This window comes from Colossoma macropomum, unplaced genomic scaffold, assembly GCF_904425465.1.
Source record: "Colossoma macropomum unplaced genomic scaffold, Colossoma_macropomum, whole genome shotgun sequence".
NCBI classification, from domain to species: Eukaryota; Metazoa; Chordata; class Actinopteri; order Characiformes; family Serrasalmidae; genus Colossoma; species Colossoma macropomum.
In genome coordinates, this window is record NW_023494786.1 from 10,361,889 (window position 1) to 10,380,952 (window position 19,064).

At 36.0% G+C, this 19,064-nt stretch overlaps 3 protein-coding genes across 3 annotated transcripts; all 3 read left to right on the forward strand.

The window, feature by feature from the left end:
• Positions 1-2,600: 2,600 nt before the first annotated feature.
• LOC118797614 (odorant receptor 131-2-like) lies at positions 2,601-5,677 on the forward strand. Its single transcript, XM_036556927.1, has 3 exons — positions 2,601-2,679; positions 2,808-2,887; positions 4,793-5,677. The coding sequence occupies exons 1-3, from the start codon at positions 2,601-2,603 to the stop codon at positions 5,675-5,677; spliced, it is 1,044 nt and encodes a 347-aa protein (XP_036412820.1).
• Positions 5,678-11,023: 5,346 nt separating this feature from the next.
• Positions 11,024-11,983, forward strand: LOC118797631 (odorant receptor 131-2-like). The gene has a single exon (XM_036556928.1). The coding sequence runs from the start codon at positions 11,024-11,026 to the stop codon at positions 11,981-11,983; it is 960 nt and encodes a 319-aa protein (XP_036412821.1).
• Positions 11,984-16,616: 4,633 nt separating this feature from the next.
• LOC118797647 (odorant receptor 131-2-like) lies at positions 16,617-17,649 on the forward strand. Its single transcript, XM_036556929.1, has one exon. The coding sequence runs from the start codon at positions 16,690-16,692 to the stop codon at positions 17,647-17,649; it is 960 nt and encodes a 319-aa protein (XP_036412822.1). The 5' UTR covers positions 16,617-16,689.
• The last annotated feature ends 1,415 nt before the right edge of the window (positions 17,650-19,064 follow it).

A 19,064-nucleotide genomic window follows, 5' to 3' on the forward strand; every position in this document is an offset into this window, starting at 1 on the left:
GTAGCAAATGTTGCAAGTGTGCCTAAGCACTTTCCAGAATTCCCAAGAGAAACTGTAGTGCATGACTCAAATTGAATTTGTGTAAAATCTAAATTTAGAGATGTTTATTTTTTTTACAAGGGTATTTATTTTGTTTGTGTCTGTGCTAATGTTAGTATGGTGGCAAATTCAATCTTGTCATTTCCAGACTGCTTAGTTTTGATCAGCTAAAACCACAAAAATGAGCTTAGTAGCATAGCAATTTAACTGTAAACTATGGTTTATAATGATTCTAAAAGTGTGCCACAATTTATTATAAGGTTAAATGGGATTTTTGCTAACAGTGTCATTCATTCACTCTTTCATTCATTCATTCATTTTCTTAAATCACTTGATTCATCTAGGGTCATGGTAGCATTAGGGAAAGCAGAGAATCCCAGATGACCCTGTCCCTTGCAGTGTACTCCAGCTCATGCTGGGAGATCCCAAGCCACTCCCTGGCCAACTTGGAGATGTAACTCTTTCAGCGGGTCCTAAGACAACCTAGGGTCTCATCCCAGTTGGCCGTGCCTGGTAAACCTTCAGTGGGAGGTGGCCAGGGGCATCCTAGTCAGATGACTGAACCACCATAACTGGCTCCTCTCAATGTGGAAGAGTTTGGCTCTACTTTGAGGTCCTCCTGGATGACTGAGCTCCTCACCCTATCAAGTAGAGTGAAGCTGCGAAGGAAGCTCATTTCCACCAATTTCCACCTCTGCAATCTCATTCTTTCAGTCATTGCCTAAGGCTCATAACCATAGATGAGGGTCGAGATGTAGACCAACCAGTAAACAGTTTTGCCTTATGGCTCAGCTCCCTCTTCACCACTACAGTATGGTACAGTGACTGTGTTACAGTGACTGCGGTACAATGACTGCGTAATCTCTCGATCCTTCTTCCCATCACTCATGAATAAGACCCCTAACTACTTAAACTCCTCTACCTGAGGCAGGTCCTCTCCCCTTACTTGGAGTAGGCATGCCAACCTTTTCTGGGTGAGGACCACGGACTCAGACATGGAGGTGCTGATTCGCACACTGTTTCACACTCAGCTGCAAACCACTCCAGTGACTGCTGGAGGCATCCATGTGATGGAACCATGAGGACATCATCATCCGAAAAAAGCAGAGATGCCATTTTCCAGCCTCCACACATAATGCCCTCCTAACCTCGGCAACACCTTGACCCCATGTCTATGAATATCATGAGCAGGAGTGGAGACAAGGCACAACCTTGGCAGAGTCCAACACTCACAAGAAGCTTGATTAATGTTGGGTGTACAGACACCATTTTTCCATGGCCAGGATGGAATCCACATTGTTCCTCCTCAATCCAAGCTCCAACACCTTGGCATAAACTTTCCCAGGGAGGCTGAGTGATGTGATATCCCAGTAACTGGCACAAACTCTTCTCTCCTCTTTCTTAAAAATCCCGGTCTGGCAGTCCAAGGGTACTGTTCCTGTGGTCCACACAACATTGCAGAGGCATGTCACCCATAACAGCCCCACAACATCCAGAGCCTTAAGCATTTCCAGGTGAATCTCATCCACCCCCGGTGCCTTTCCACCAAGGAGCAACCAATTTCTAAAGGCCTCCTTGTCCAGCATGATGGCCTCCTTTACCACTGGTGTCTACCAGGGGGTTCTTGAGTTGCTGCCTTGATGAGCACCAACAAGCTTTTAGCCACAGCTATGTCTAGTGGCTTCCACAACAGAGGTTTTAAACTGGGTCCACTTAGACTCCAGGTGCCCCATCTTCCCTGCCACATGAGAAGTTCTCCTGGAGGTGCGAGTTAAAATCATTCAGAGCAGGGGCCTCTGCCAGTCGTTCCCAGTGCACGATCACTGTTTGCTTGGGTCTTGGGTCTTCTCTGCCATCTGATACAACTCACCCCCAAATAGTGATTGGTTGACAGCTCAGCACCTCTCTTCACCCAGGTGTCTAGAACATATGGTCCGAAGTCAAACAAAATGACAGTAATGTAAATCATTGACCTTTGACCTAAAGAGCTCCGGTACCAAGCACACTTATGAACATCCTTGTGTTTGAACTTAATGTTTGATATGTACAATCAATGCCTAGCACAGAAGTCGAATAACAATTCACCATTTGGGTTTAGATCAGGCAGGCTGTTCTTTCCAATCACCCTTCCCAGTCATTGCCAACATGAGCATTGAAATCTCCTGGCAAGACCATGGAGTCTGTAGGAGGGGCCCTTTCCATAACCCCACCCACTGGCTTAGAGAAGTCTGAATACTCTGAACTGTTGTTTTGTGCATAAACACAGTTTTCCTCCTTACGATTTTAGTCTACATTAAGGCAACCCTCTCATTGACGGGAAAAAACTCCATACGCACAGCAGCCAGCCTGGGGCTTGTGAGTATCCCCACACCCACCTGGTGCCTCTCACCCTGTGCAACTCCTAAGTAGGAGAGGGACCAACTCCTATTAAGGAGTTTCGTTACAGAACCAATGCTGTATATCTAGTTGGTACCTCTCAATCTCTCGTACAAGCTCTAGCCCCTTCCCCCAGTGAGGTTATGTTCTACATTCCAAGTGCCAGTTTTCCGCCACAGGGGTCCATGCTTCCAAGGACCTCCCTGCCGTGTCCCACTGCCTATAAGGCAAAGCACCAGTCCTACCAGCTGAACCTAGCGGATGGTGGGCCCACATGGGCCCCCTCATATTTACTTTTCAGGCTAAGCTCAGCCAGGTTAGAGTGAGTGGGCTTGAAAATTTGAATGAGTACAACTTCCAAATCGCTCCCCCTCCCATCCGATGTACTCTAGGCCCGCCTCCAAAGCCCCTCCCTGCAGAGGAGGCTGCCATGCATGCCCAGGTTAGCAACCATGGCAACAAGGGGGGCCAGGTAAACAGCATGTAGAACACACCATTAAGAACATGAACTAAACTCCACAAAGCTAGAGAGTACAGGCACACATTAATATCAGGACAAACGGCAAACCGATATTACTGCCTGGGCACTTCACAAAGATATTTTCAGTAACTTTCAAATAAAACAACGGTAACCAGTAGACTTAGCATTAGAAACAAGCTACCTAATGTTAGCCCAGCTGTGACATGCTCTATCAGTCTTACTATACTTACTGAACAGTGCAGTCTTACTGTACCATTACTATCTTAGGTTTGTGATTTTTTTTTTCTTCCAAAAATCAAATACAATAAATAAAATAGCTGTAATTACCTGTCAAGCAGAAATATGGCTAACTTGGCCTTGGATTAGAAGCCTTTCAGGTGCCATAGCTCCTGCTACATCCGTAAAGCTGCTCTGATGTTAACCCTTGTTTTATCTCTGGCTCTAATTCTTTCTTTTAAACTTGAGCAGTGATTAATGCTCTATCAGACGCTCCTAAGGGCTCTGATTGATTGTTTTGATACGGCTGCAGTGGATTCTTTCAAATGGCATTAGGAGGAGTCCGAGGAGGTGGAGTCTGGGAATGGTGACAGTTTTAGCAAATCTGACAAAGTTATTTTTATGCCTACTGAGTAACCTACTGCAGCTTCAATGATTACCATGAAAGGATATGTAAAAGCTACAAATACTGTGGCAGAACTATATAATGTGACTTTAACTGTCATGTCAAAAAAAAAACAATAGTGGCAATAGAATTTGTTAAAATTTAAACAACCATATATCAAGAAGAATATTGACTTTTATGAAGACATACCTGAATTTGTTTAGAAGCGGTATTACTATCTTAGCAATATATGGTGATTGTATTCATTTGTGTGGAATATACATATTACCTGGTGAAATAATATTCAGAATATTTAGTAGAAGGAAAATGAGTGACACTTTATTTTAAGGCCTGATTTTGAACAATTAATTAGCTATTAGCAAGCACTAGAAATGCCCAAATATACAAATCATTTATAAGCAGGCTTAGAAATTTGTTAAAAATGTATGTATAATGTGTTAAGATGTGAATGTGAAGAAGATCTGTAAATTACATTTTAAAAGTCATCTGCTAATCACTGCATGATTGTTAGTCTTTTGTTTGAGTTCTGATGAGTTCTCATACAAACATGTTTAGAACATATAAGACATATGAGTAAACTTGCAACTGAAATGTGACCATTTACTAGCATTTACTATCATGTGTGGTCAGTGTAAATATTTCTTGATTAACATATCACACCAAAACATTTCAAGTATGCATTCAGCTGAAAGATCACAACTAATTAATATGTAACTCAACAGTCAACATTAATAACTAATTTACAGAGACCTTTATTAACACATAATATAAACACATTACTAACACATTTCTAAGCTTGCTCACAAATTATGTTTCTGTTTACAGGTCATTAGTAAATGTTTGCTGATGCTTTAGTAATCATTAAGGAGCAAGCCTTTAAAAAAGTGTGGCCAGAAAATGAAAGTAAGAGAACATCATTTAAATATGACTCAAAACGTAATTAGTGATGAAAATTGTTGCAATGCTGTTGTTTAAGCAACATGTCCCACAGGCTCCTCCTCTCTATCTCAGATTTGATAGTTTTACCAAAGACTATAAACGCATGAGAAATGTTGAGCATTGAGCACAATGAGCATATTTTTTGTTGTGCTCCCTGCACTTGTGTTTTTGCTTTATACAGATTTTGTCCTACAGTTGTTGACTTGTAAAATGTGTATTTTTAAAATCAACTGTACCTTTTTAAAGCTTTTATTCCAAACATGCAGAACTCGGTAATTAACAGTAACTTAAGTTTGAATGTGTTAACAGAACTGTCAAGATCTTTATTCGTGAAGATGACATTGGTGCAGGTTCTGGTGGGGATTTTTCTGTATGTGAACTGTCTGATGATATTTACCTTTCTGAACAAGGCAGTGTTCAGGGAGGACACTCGCTACATTTTGTTTGCACAATCCTTATTTGTTGATTCTGCTCTCATGGTTTTAACTGATATGCTAATGATTGTGAATTTATACCAGTACCGCATACACATGATTCCTTGCATAATTGTGTGTACAATTGCAACTATTTTCACCATTTGTACTCCACTGACTCTTGTAGCAATGTGTCTGGAGCGCTATGTTGCTATATGCATGCCTTTAAGACATGCTGACATCTCTACCAGCAGAAACAGATGTTTTGGATTTCTATTCATATGGGGTATCAGCTCCATAGCTCCACTGTTCACATTGATTGCATATTTATTTGTAGTTCCTCCTGGTGCTCTGTTCTCCTATGCTTTGTGTAGTGCAGAGGTAATGATGGGGGAAGAGTGGCAGGCACAAACACGTGCTATAATTTTGCAGATCCTTTTCCTATTTATGATCATTATTATTGTCTTTACTTACATCAAGATAATGATTGCAGCCCGAGCTGCCTCCTCTGAGAATAAGAAATCAACCAACAAGAGTCTCAGAACTGTGCTGCTTCATGCCTTTCAGCTGTTTCTGTGTATAGTTAATTTTTTAACCCCATACATAGAAATGCCTTTTTGGAAGGTAGATTTCTTGGTGTTTCATAATGTAAGATTTTCTAATTTTATTTTATTTGTTATTGCACCACGTTGTCTTAGTCCATTGATTTATGGTCTCAGGGATGAAAAGTTTGTCCTTTTTTTAAAACATAATGCTATGTGTGGTTTAACAGCTTTTTGTCAACTTTATTCAATGAAAGGAAAATAAGACTCCCAATAAGGCACCCCAAAATGTGAGTTTGTGAACAGCTCAGTATCACAGTTTATTCACTGTGCTTTCTCGCTCATTTATGAGAATAATTGAATCAGTATAGTCATGAAAATGCTGAAATAGCGGTGATCAATATAGCAAAAATATATAAATATTTAAAGATATTTTTGCGATACATGTATATCTTGATATTATGACACAGACATAATGCACTTGTTGTTACACAATTAAAAATTGACATAACCTCAGTAACTTTTTATTTCACAAACTGTGCTTCACCAAATCCAATAAAGCAGGACTAATCATGTTCTCAATCTAATGAAACATGCAGTCGGTCAGTGTTCTTTAAGTGCTGACGATATCAATATGCTTAGAGAAGTATGTTGTGTATCTCGATGATAAAATTTATTGCAATAATGAAAAAATATCTTTTTGCCTATCTATGCTGAATGCTCACTTATCTCAAACATTAATAAGTATCTTGTATTTCTTTGATAATTCATGCTACCATGTAAAATTTAATGTTACAAGGTTTGTAAATTCCCAAACTATGATTGTTTTCTGACCTTCCATAGAGGAGTTGGAGTAGGAATGAAATTATTAGACTATAAGTACATTTATTTTTTTTCCACAGAATTATGTTTTTATTTCCCCAACATATCTGTTATCCATTGACATTGATGCTACTTGACTTTACTAATGATCAGTTATGTAATGCAGCTTTTGTTTTCACAGCATATAGCTCATATTTTGAGATGTAAATATGTGCATCATTCATGTTGAGTGAAATATAGAGAAATAATTAGAATATCCAGTTCATATACTATCAGTAGGTATCAAAAATACTTTGTGCACATTGCCCAAAATAGTAATTTAACTAAGGTTTACCCATAAATTGCAAATGCATCATGTACTGAAACATTCTAGTAGCATAATTTATTGAAAGTTCATTTAAAAAATGTACATGAATACTGCATTTTGTTTTTTTTATGTTTGTCTAAAAAGAAATTGTATGTAGGCGTAGGCAAATATTTCTTTTGGATCACAGATTACCTTTTTGTTTTTTTTGTTGTGTGTGTATCTGTAATCCATTAAAAAAAAATTGTCCAACAATTCATTATTAAATTCTGAGTTTGAAATACATTTGGCATAGATCATTATTAAATATTAGTCCTAGTATTCATATCATTTTAATTCTATGTTGCTGTGTTGTTTTGGTAAGAAAATGAAATACTTGAGACTCACCTGTGCCATGTTTACCTTGTTTCCAATATTCTTTAGGAACATAAACAACAATGAGAACAAACAAATTGTGTATCATAAAAAATCATGACAACTGCAAGTCTTAATGAAATTTGTGCCACTTTCTAACACAGGGCTGCAGAGCACAACAGATCCACACCCATGCTTAACAGTTGGTAAGGTGTTATTTTGTTAAAATGTTTATCCTTTTCTGCCAAACATACCTTGTAGTGGTTGTATGCAAAGTTTTTTTGTTGTTGTTGTTTCATCAGTTCACAGCCCTTTTTTCTAAAATGCCTCCGGTGTCTTGGTGTTGTTCTGCAACATCTCCAGTCTTTCTGATTACTTTTCCATGAAGATGATGTTTGTGCTATAACCCGGTGCAGTACTATTCATGTGCCACCTAAATATTCATACAGCTCTTTGGTATCGACCACACACTTTTTAAATTCCATGCCTTAATGACATTTCAGACAGTGGAAAAGTGTAAGCAGAAGCTCTGATTTTTTTTTAGTCTTTTCTTTAGACACCTTCTTATAATCTCTCCCCATTAGCACTCCGTGAAAAACTTTCATTGGCCTAAATGATCTAATTTTTATGCCAATAAAAGCAAATGTAATTAGGCTACCAGTTCTTATATCTTTTCCACCTTCCAGAAAACATACTAACGCACACATGATTTGTGTATGTATACACACACATTCCCTTGGAACATAGTAACTACTGTTATAGTCCATGTTATATGTTCCCCCACTTTTAATTAGAACAGTACACACCCTAAAACACTTGAGTCATCTTCAGTCAGTCACTAAAAAATATTTACTTTAAATTGATGCAGTTGATTTTTTTTGTTTAGCCATTTAAACATGCATCATTTTTTATTCCTTTCAAAAGACAACGAAAAAGTTCAGAATTAATCAGTGAAGGTAAGAAAAGTGATACAAACTGCTGCCACTTCAAGTCAGTTCATCAGTTACAGTATTGGTTCACTGCCCACAATTTTGTTTAAATTGCCATAGCCTGTGGTCATCTTTACAGCAAGAACCACTGCAACACCGCGAAGGTAGCATGACAGATGTGTTACGCATCCCTCCGGCCTCCATTCACACATGGACTCCATTTCCCAGAACTCTTTGGGAGATTTTGTGACTGAACTTCCTTGTTCAACCAATCAGTGCTTTAAGTCTCCTGAGTACTGATTCTCTACACCTGTGCTCAATGTCCATTATAAGCCTGGGCTTTAGCTTAGCCAAATTGCGAGGGATTGTTTCTCCTGCAGAACTACTGAGCGTTTCCATTGTGTTTTTTGGTTCCCTTTTTGGTTTATTGGACTCTCTTCTGGATCATTCATCACTGTCTTTTGTCTCTGCCCTACTGGATATGATTGCTCTGTTTTGCATTTTTGCTATTTTGGATTTGACCCACATCTGTACCACTACTACGATTCTTGCCAATCCCTTTTGTAGTAAAGCGTCTTCTCTTGGATTTTACCGCAAGCGTCTGACTGGGTCTGTCACATTACAGATGCCTTGTTGGGACAAACCCCTCAAATGTTTTAGCATCCTTGTAGAACCTTTGTTTAAAAAAAAATAGCAAAAGTCCTGCTTTGTAAAGCTGCAGTCACACTGGACTATTGTCTCACTGTTTTCCTCACGAGGTGGAACAAAAGTCAGGCAGTTTTGAGGTGGTTTTGAAAATAACAGTTTTTTGCAACTGTGTGTGACAAGTGACATTATGTTGAATGAGAATGATGTTTCTCTACTTACATCTCTGGATGTTCTACAGAGTTGAAAGTTGGAAGTCCAAGGCAGAAACAGTGACACTGTAAGTCAGGGTAAGGGCAGCAGATGCTTTGGTATTAGTTACTGCAGGTGCTTGGTTTTTGAAACCGGCAGAGCAAGAAACTTGGCCACTGGATTAGCAAGCTGCTTCAGCAACGGAAAAGGAAAAGGAACTGCATCTGTGTCTTTAGTGACGGTCTCCGGTCCAGAGTTCTTTTAAAAATGTTTGTTCACAGAAAAAAGTGGCTGTTCCTTAATAAAAATCAGTCAATAAATTAATAGTTTGATAAATGAAAGACTTATGCTGGCTTTAATAACAGCTGTGTCCCGTGTTATTAAACATTGTCTAAACAACAACAGCCCACTTTGAAAAATGTATTAGGCTAGGGAAAAAGCATACTTGACTGTACTGAATGGTCATAGGCAAGAATGAGATGATAAAGCTTAACAGTAATAGAAGATATTATAGCAATGACAGATCCAATTTAAAATATAACAAAAAGAGATGTAGAATTGTAATGAAATGCCAATTTAAAGAGATACATTTTCAGATGTTTCTTAAAAGTGTCTTCTGAGCTTGACTGCCTAATAAAAGCTACTCACTGAAGATATTGAGCTTCACAGAGTACGTGTGCATGGGGAGAACAGCTGCCTGCAGCATGTGCATGAGCAGTGACTGACAATCCATCAGATGCTCCTCAGGGCTCTGATTGATTGTTTTGATTCAGGTGCAGTGGATTCTTGCAAATGGCATTCGTAGTCTAAGGAGGTGGAGTCAGAGGAGCCTGATTTTTACAAAGATTGTCTGTCTCACAGACTACTGTCTGGGCATGCAGACAGTTTTAGCAAATGTGATGGTTATTTTTATGCCTCCAGAGTAACCTACTGCAGCTTTAATGGTTACCATGAAAGGCTGCATTTGTAAACATAGCAAGGACAAGTCAAATGGACAAGCACCATTCAAAGGGAAAAGCAAGCAGCGTAGCTTATAGGACAAGCTAGCTAATTCAGTAGATACGAATAATTGGAATATTAACTTTGGCATCAATGTAACAGTTGTTCAGTTAGATCACTACATAAGCTGTTAATACTATATATATTTATATGTATCTATCTATCTATCTATCTATCTATCTATATATATATATATATATATATATATATATATATATATATAATCTACAAATTCTGTGACAAAAATATATGATTTAAACATAATGTGACTTTAGCTATGTCATGTCAAAAAGAAAAAAAATAGTGGGAATGGAATTTGTTAAAATTTAAACAAACATAGATTAAGAAGGTAATTATCATCCTTTACAAACACATTTGTTTTGAAGCGGTATTATTACTAAAACCTGGTGATTGTATTTATTTGGGTAGTACATATATATAATTACCTGGTAAATTAATATTTAAAGTATTTAGTGGAAGGAAAATGTGTGACACTTTATTTTGAGGTCTGTTTTTTTAACAATTTATAGACTATTAACAAGCACTTAAAAATACCCAAATATACATGTCATTTATAAGCAGGCTTAGAAATGTGTTATAGATTTATGTATAATGTGTTAAGATGTGAAGGTGAAGATCTGTAAATTACATTTTAAAACAGTGATCTGCTAATCACTCTATGATTATTTGTCCTTTGTTTGAGTTCTGATTAACAGGACATACAAACATGTTCAGAACATATAACATGTATAAGTACACTTGCAACTGAAATGTGACCATTTACTAGCATTTACTATCATGTGTGATCAGTGTAAAATATTCCTTGATTAACATGTCACACAAAAACATTTCAATTATGCATTCAGCTGAAAGATCACAACTAATTAATATGTAACTCAACAGTCAACACTTAATAACTAATTTACAGAAGACTTTATTAACACATAATATAAATACATTTCTAACACATTTCTAAGCTTGCTCACAAATTATGTTTCTGTTTACAGGTCATTATTAAATGTTTGCTAATGCTTTAGTAATCATTAAGAAGCAAACCTTAAAAAAGTGTGACCAGAAAATGACAGTAAGAGAACATCATTTAAATATGAATCAAAACTTAATTAGTGATGAAAATTGTTGCAGTGTTGTTGTCTAGCAACATGTCCCACAGGCTCCTCCTCTCTATCTCAGGCAGTTTTGCCAAAGACTATAAATGCATGAGAAATGTTACAATGAGCATATTTCCTTGTGCTCCCTGCGCTTGTTGTGTGTTTTTGCTTTATACAGATTTTATTCTACAATTGTCGACTTGTAAGGTGTGTATTTTTAAAATCAACTGTAGTTTTTTAAAGCTTTTATTCTAAAAATGCAGAACTCAGTAATTAACAGTAACTTAAGCCTGAATGTGTTAACAGAACTGTCAAGATCTTTATTCTTGAAGATGACATTGGTGCAGGTTCTGGTGGGGATTTTTCTGTATGTGAACTGTCTGATGATATTTACCTTTCTGAACAAGGCAGTGTTCAGGGACGACACTCGCTACATTTTGTTTGCACAAACCCTATTTGTTGATTCTGCTCTCATGATTTTAACTGATATGCTGTTGATTGTGAATTTATACCAGTACCGCATACACATGATTCCTTGCATAATTGTGTGTACAATTGCAACTATTTTCACCAATTGTACTCCACTGACTCTTGTAGCAATGTGTCTGGAGCGCTATGTTGCTATATGCATGCCTTTAAGACATGCTGACATCTCAACCAGCAGAAATAGGTGTTTTGGATTTCTGTTCATATGGGGCATCAGCTCCATAGCTCCACTGTTCACATTGATAGCATATTTATTTGTAGTTCCTCCTGGGGCTCTGTTCTCCTATGCTTTGTGTAGTGCAGAGGTAATGATGGGGGAAGAGTGGCAGGCACAAACACGTGCTGTAATTTTGCAGATCCTTTTCCTATTTATGATCATTATTATTGTCTTTACTTACATCAAGATAATGATTGCAGCCAGAGCCGCATCCTCTGAGAATAAGAAATCAACCAACAAGAGTCTCAGAACTGTGATCCTTCATGCCTTTCAGCTGTTTCTGTGTATAGTTAATTTTTTAACCCCATACATAGAAATGCCTTTTTGGAAGGTAGATTTCTTGGTGTTTCATAATGTAAGATTTTCTAATTTTATAGTATTTGTTATTGCACCACGTTGTCTTAGTCCATTGATTTATGGTCTCAGGGATGAAAAATTTTTCCTTCTTTTAAAACATAATGCTATGTGTGGTTTGACAGCTTTTTATCAACTTTATTCAATGAATGGAAAATAAGACTTAGCACCCCACAATGGGACTAATGTTATGAACAGCTAAGTATCGCAGTTTATTCACTGTGCTTTCTCACTCATTTATGGCAACTATTGAATCAGTATAGTCATGAAAATGCTGAACTAGGGGTAAGCAACATAACAAAAATGTCAATATTTAAAGATATTTTCCCTACACATGTGTATCTTGATATTATGACACACAGACATAATGCACTTGTAGTTACACATTAAAAAATTGACATAAAACCTCAGTAACTTTTTATTTCACAAACTGTGCTTCACCAAATCCAATTAAACAGGACTAATCATGTTCTCATTTTAATGAAACATGCAGGCGGTCAGTGTTCTTTAAGTGCTGACGATATCAATATGCTTAAAAAAGTTTATTGTTTATCTTGATAACAGAATTCATCACAGTAATAATAAAATATCTTTTTGCATATCCGTATGCTGAATGCTCACTTATCTCAAACATTAATAAGTCTCTTGTACTTCTTTGATGATTCATGCTACCGTGTAAAATTTAGTTTTACAAGGTTTGTAGATTCCCAAACTATGATTAAGTTGTTTTCTGACCTTACATAGAGGAGTTAGAGTAGGAATGAAATTTAGACTATAAGTACATTTTAATCTTTTGTTTTTGCACAGAATTATGTTTTTATTTCCCCAATATTTCAATCTTATCCATTGATATTGATGCTACTTGACTTGTTTCCCCAGCATATAGTTCATATTTTAAGATGTAAATATGTGCATCATTCATGTTGAGTGAATTATAGAGAAATAATTAGATTATCCAGTTCATGTATTATCAGTAGGTATCAAAAATACTTTCCGCACATTGTCCAAAATAGAAATTTAACTAAGTTTTAACCAAAAATGCCAAAAGCATAATGTACTGAAGCATTTTAATAGCATAATTTACTGAAAGTTCATTTTAAAAATGTACATGAATACTGCATTTTTAGTTATGTTTGTCTAAAAAGAAATTTCATGTAGGCAATTATTGGTCTCTTTTGGATCACAGATTACTTTTTTGTTTACCAGGTGTATCTGTAATGCACTTTAGCAAAGAATTCTGTCTAAAAATTGACTGATGTTTAATGATCTGAAAAATGTACAAGATACATAATTAATATAAGTCCTTTTCTGTCTTAAATACATTAGGAAACATCAAACAAAACCTTGAATGAGAAACTATATGGATTACACTACAAACACTCTATTTCTCTGTTAAACAGTGTTCAGTGTTTACAAAAGTATACCCAATACATTCTACATTTTGTTTAAACTCTGAGTTTTTAGATACATTTCGCATTATTAAATCTGACATTATTAAATATTAATTCTATTATTAATATTATTTTAATTCTATGTTGCTGTGTTATGTTGGTAAGAAAATGAAATACTTGAGACTTCACCTGTGCCATGTTTACCTTGACTCCAATATTCTTTAGGAACATAAACAACAATGAGAACAAATTGTGTATAATTAATAATCATGACAACTGCAAGTGCATTGAAATGTGTGCCACTTTCTAACACACAGCTGCAGAGCACAACAGATCCACACCCATGCTTAACAGTTGGTAAGGTGTTATTTTGCTAAAATGTTTATCCTTTTCTACCAAACATACCTTGTAGTGGTTGTATGCAGAGGTTTTTTTTTGTTTCATCAGTTCACAGCCCTTTTTTCTAAAATGCCTCTGATGTCTAGGTGTTGTTCTGCAACATCTCCAACGATCTTTCTGATGACTTTTCCATGTAGATGATGTTTGTGCTATAACAAAACAGTAGACACCCTAAAACACTGATCTTCAGTCAGTCACTAAAAAAATTACTTTAGATTGACAGAGTTGATTATTTTTGTTTAGCCATTAAACATGGATCATTTTTTTGTTGTTGTTCTGTCAAAAGACAGCGTCAAAGTTTAGAACTAATTATTGAAGGAATGGAGAGTGATACAAACTGCTCCCACCTCAAGTCAGTTCATCAGTTACAATACCGTTTCACTGGCATCAAGTTTGTTTAAATCACCTTAGCCTCTGGTTGTTTTTACAGCAAGAACCACCGCAACACTGCAAGGGTAGCATGACAGATGTCTTGTTGGCACATTCCCCTCAAATGTTTTACCACCCTCGTAGAACCTTTGTAAAGAAAAAAAAAAATACCAGCAGTCCTGCTTTGTAAAGCTGGACTATTGTCTCACTGTTTTCTTCACGAGGTGGAGCAAAAGTCTGTCAGTTTTGACATGGTTTTGAAAATAAACTTTTTTTTTGCAACTCTGCGTGACAAGTGACATTATGTTGAATGAGTAACATTTCTCTGTTTACATCTCTGGTTCTACTACAGAGTTGAAATTTGGAAGTCCAAGGAGAACTCCATGGCAGACACAATCACACTGTAAGTCAGGGTAAGGGCAGCAGATGCTTTGGTATGAATCACTGCAGGTGCTTGCTTGGGCTTTGGAGACCAGCAGAGCCGGCAACTTGGCCACGGAATTAGCAAGCTGCTTCAGCTACAGCAGTGCACTGGGTTCAGCCACAGGAGAAACATGAAAATTCAGAGGAGCAGGAATAGGAACTGCACCTGTGTCTTTAATGACAGTCTCCAGCCCAGAGTTCTTTTAAAAATGTTTGTTTGCAGAAAAAAGTGTCTGTTCTTCAGTAAAAATCAGTCAATAAATTAATAGTTTGATAAATGAAAGACTTATGCTGTCTTTAGTAACAGGTGTGCCCCGTGTTATTAAACATTGTCTAAACAGCAACAGCCCATTTTGAAAAAAGTATTAGGCTGGGGAAAAAGCATACTTGACTGTACTGAATGGAAAGGCCATAGTGTGGTCATTGGCCAGAATGAGTCAGTAATAACAATAGCTTTATTTATAGAGAATATTTCATGCCAGTGGCAGCTGATGATGAAGCTTAAAAGTAATAGAAGATATTACAACAATGTCGGATCTGATTTAAAATATAACAAAAAGAGATATGGAATTGTACGTAAATGCTAATTTAAAGAGATACATTTTCAAATGTTTCTTAAAAGTGTCTTCCGAGCTTAACTGCCCAATAAAAGCTACTCACTGAAGACATTGATATAGACTGAGTGAGTGTGCATAGGGGAGAACTGCTGCCTGCAGCGTGTGCATGAGCAGTGATTGACGCTTCGTCAGATGCTCCTCAGGGCTCTGATTGATTGTTTTGATTCAGGTGCAGTGGATTCTTGCAAATGAGGAGGTGGAGTCAGAAGAGCCCAATTTTCACACAGATTGTCTCACAGACTACTGTCTGGGCATACAGACAGCTTTAGCAAATATGACAGTTATTTTTATGCCTCCAGAGTAACCTACTGCAGTTTTAATGGTTACCATGAAAGGATGCATTTGTAAACATAGCAAGGATAAGTCAAATGGACAAGCACCATTCAAAGGGAAAAGCAAGCAGCGTAGCATATAGGACAAGCTAGCTAATTCAGCAAATGCTGATAATTGGAATTTTAACTTGGGCATCAATGTAATAGTTGTTCAGTTAGATCACTTTTGGATAAGTAGGTAATATTATATATGTAAAAGCTACAAATACTGTGACAAGAATGTTGATTTAAACATAATGTGACTTTAACTATGGCATGTAAAAAGGAAGAAAAATAGTGGCAATAGAATTTATTAAGATTTAAACAAACATAGGTTAAGAAGATAATTATCATTTATAAATACATACATGAATTGGTTTGGAAGTGGTATTATTACCCCAGCAGCACCTGTTGATTGTAATCATTTGTGTGGAATATACATATTACCTAGTGAAATAATATTTGAAGTATTTAATAGAAGGAAAACGGGTGATACTAAGGTCTGCTTTTTAACAATTTATAGACTATTAGCAAGCGCTTAGAATAACCCAACTATACATATCATTTATAAGCAGGCTTAGAAATATGTTATAATTTTATGTATATAATTTGTTAAGATGTGAAAGTGAAGAAGATCTGTAAATTACATTTTAAAACAGTATTAACAGATCTTCTAATCACTGTATGATTAGTTGTCCTTTGTTTGAGTTCTGATTAACAGGACATACAAACATGTTCAGAACATATAACATGTATAAGTACACTTGCAACTGAAATGTGACCATTTACTAGCATTTAGTATCATGTGTGGTCAGTGTAAATATTTCTTGATTAACATGTCACACCAAAACATTTCAAGTATGCATTCAGCTAAAAGATCACAACTAATTAACATTTAACTCAACACTCAACAGACAGTTAATAACTAATCTACAGAAGACTTTATTAACACAAATACATTTCTAACACATTTCTAAGCTTGTTCACAAATGTTTCTGTTTACAGGTCATTATTAAATGTTTGCTAATGCTTTAGTAATCATTAACAAGCAAACCTTAAAAAAGTGTGGCCAGAAAATGACAGTAAGAGAACATCATTTAAATATGAATCAAAACTTAATTAATGATCAAAATTGTTGCAGTGTTGTTGTTTAGGCAACATGTCCCACAGGCTCCTCCTCTCTATCTCAGATTTGATAGTTTTGCCAAAGACTATAAATGCATGAGAAATGTTACAATGAGCATATTTCCTTGTGCTCCCTGTGCTTGTTGTGTGTTTTTGCTTTATACAGATTTTATTGTACAGTTGTCGACTTGTAAGGTGTGTATTTTTAAAATCAACTGTAGTTTTTTAAAAATGCAGAACTCAGTAATTAACAGTAACTTAAGCCTGCATGTGTTAACAGAACTGTCAAGATCTTTATTGGTTAAGATGACATTGGTGCAGGTTCTGGTGGGGATTTTTCTGTATGTGAACTGTCTGATGATATTTACCTTTCTGAACAAGGCAGTGTTCAGGGAGGACACTCGCTACATTTTGTTTGCACAAACCCTATTTGTTGATTCTGCTCTCATGATTTTAACTGATATGCTGATGATTATGAATTTATACCAGTACCGCATACACATGATTCCTTGCATAATTGTGTGTACAATTGCAACTATTTTCACCATTTGTACTCCACTGACTCTTGTAGCAATGTGTCTGGAGCGCTATGTTGCTATATGCATGCCTTTAAGACATGCTGACATCTCTACCAGCAGAAATAGGTGTTTTGGATTTCTGTTCATATGGGGCATCAGCTCCATAGCTCCACTGTTCACATTGGTAGCGTATTTATTTGTAGTTCCTCCTGGGGCTCTGTTCTCCTATGCTTTGTGTAGTGCGGAGTTAATGATGGGGGAAGAGTGGCAGGCACAAACACGTGCGATAATTTTGCTGATCCTTGTCCTATTCATGATGATTATCATCGTCTTTACTTACATCAAGATAATGATTGCAGCCAGAGCCGCGTCCTCTGAGAATAAGAAATCAACCAACAAGAGTCTCAGAACTGTGCTTCTTCATGCCTTTCAGCTGTTTCTGTGTGTAGTAAGGTTTTTAACCCCATACATTGAAATGGCTTTTTGGAAGGTAGATTTCTTGGTGTTTCATAATGTAAGATTTTCTAATTTTGTTGTTTTTATTATCGCACCACGTTGTCTTAGTCCATTGATTTATGGTCTCAGGGATGAAAAGTTTTTCCTTCTTTTAAAACATAATACTCTGTGTGGTTTAACAGCTTTTTGTCAAATTTATTCAGTGAAAGGAAAATAAGACTTAGCAAACTAAAATGTGAGAAATTTTATGAACAGCTCAGTATCACAGTTCATTCACTGTGCTTTCTTGCTAATTTATGAGAAATATTGAATCACTATAGTCATGAAAATGCTGAACCAGTGGTGAGCAATATACAACCCCATTTGCAATAAAGTTGGGATGCTGTGCAAAATGTAAATGAAAACAAAATGTAATGATGTGCATATCATTTAAACCCTATATTTATTTGAAAATACTACAATGACAACATATCAAATGTTGAAATTGAGAAATGTTAATGTTTTTTGAAAAATATATGCCCATTTTGAATTTGGTGCTAACAACACATTTCAAAAACTTTTTGGAAATGGGGTTGTAGCAAAAATATGTCAATATTTAAAGATATTTTTGCTGTACATGTATATCTTGATATTATGACACACAGCCATAATGCACACGTTTAAAAATTGCCATAAAACCTTTTTTAATTTTATTCAACATTTTATAAACTGTGGTACACCAAATGCAGTCAGTCAGCGTTCTTTAAATGCTGATGATATCAATAGGCTTAGAAAAGTATATTGTTTATCTTGATAATAAAATTTATTGTAATAATGATAAATCATATTTTTGCTCATCTCTATACTGAATCCATACTTGTCTCAAACATTAAGTGTCTTGTATTTCTTTGATGATTTATTCTACCATGTAAAATTTAGTCTTACAAGGTTTGTAGATTCCCAAACTATGATTAAGTTGTTTTCTGACCTTCTATAGAGGAGTGGGAGTAGATATTAAATTATTAGACTATAAGTACATTTCATTTTTTTTCACAGAATTATGTTTTTATTTCCACAATATTTCAGTATTATCCATTGATATTGCTGCTACTTCACTTTAGTGTTGATCAGTTATGTTATGCAGCTTTTGTTTCCCCAGCATAGAGCTCATATTTTAAGATGTAATTATGTGCATCATTCATGTTGAGTGAATTATAAAGGAATAATTAGATTATCCAGTTGATAAATTATCCGTAAGTATCAAAAATACTTTCCGCACATCGTCCAGAATGACAATTTAACTAAGGCATAATTTACTGAAAGTTCATTTTAAAAATTTATACTGCATTTTGATTTTTTATATGTTTGTCTGAAAAGAAAGTTCAGTAGGTGTAGGCAATTATTGGTCTCTTTTGGATCACAGATTACCTTTTTTGTTTACCAGGTGTATCTGTAATGCACTTTAGCAAAGTATTCTGTCTAAAAATTGACTGATGTTTAATGATTTGAAAAATGTACAAGATACATAACTAATTTAAATCCTTTTCTGTCTTAAATACCTTAGGAAACATCACACAAAACTTTGAATGAGAAACTATGCAAGTGTTATTGAAATTTGTGCCACTTTCTAACTCACAGCCCCAGAGCACAACA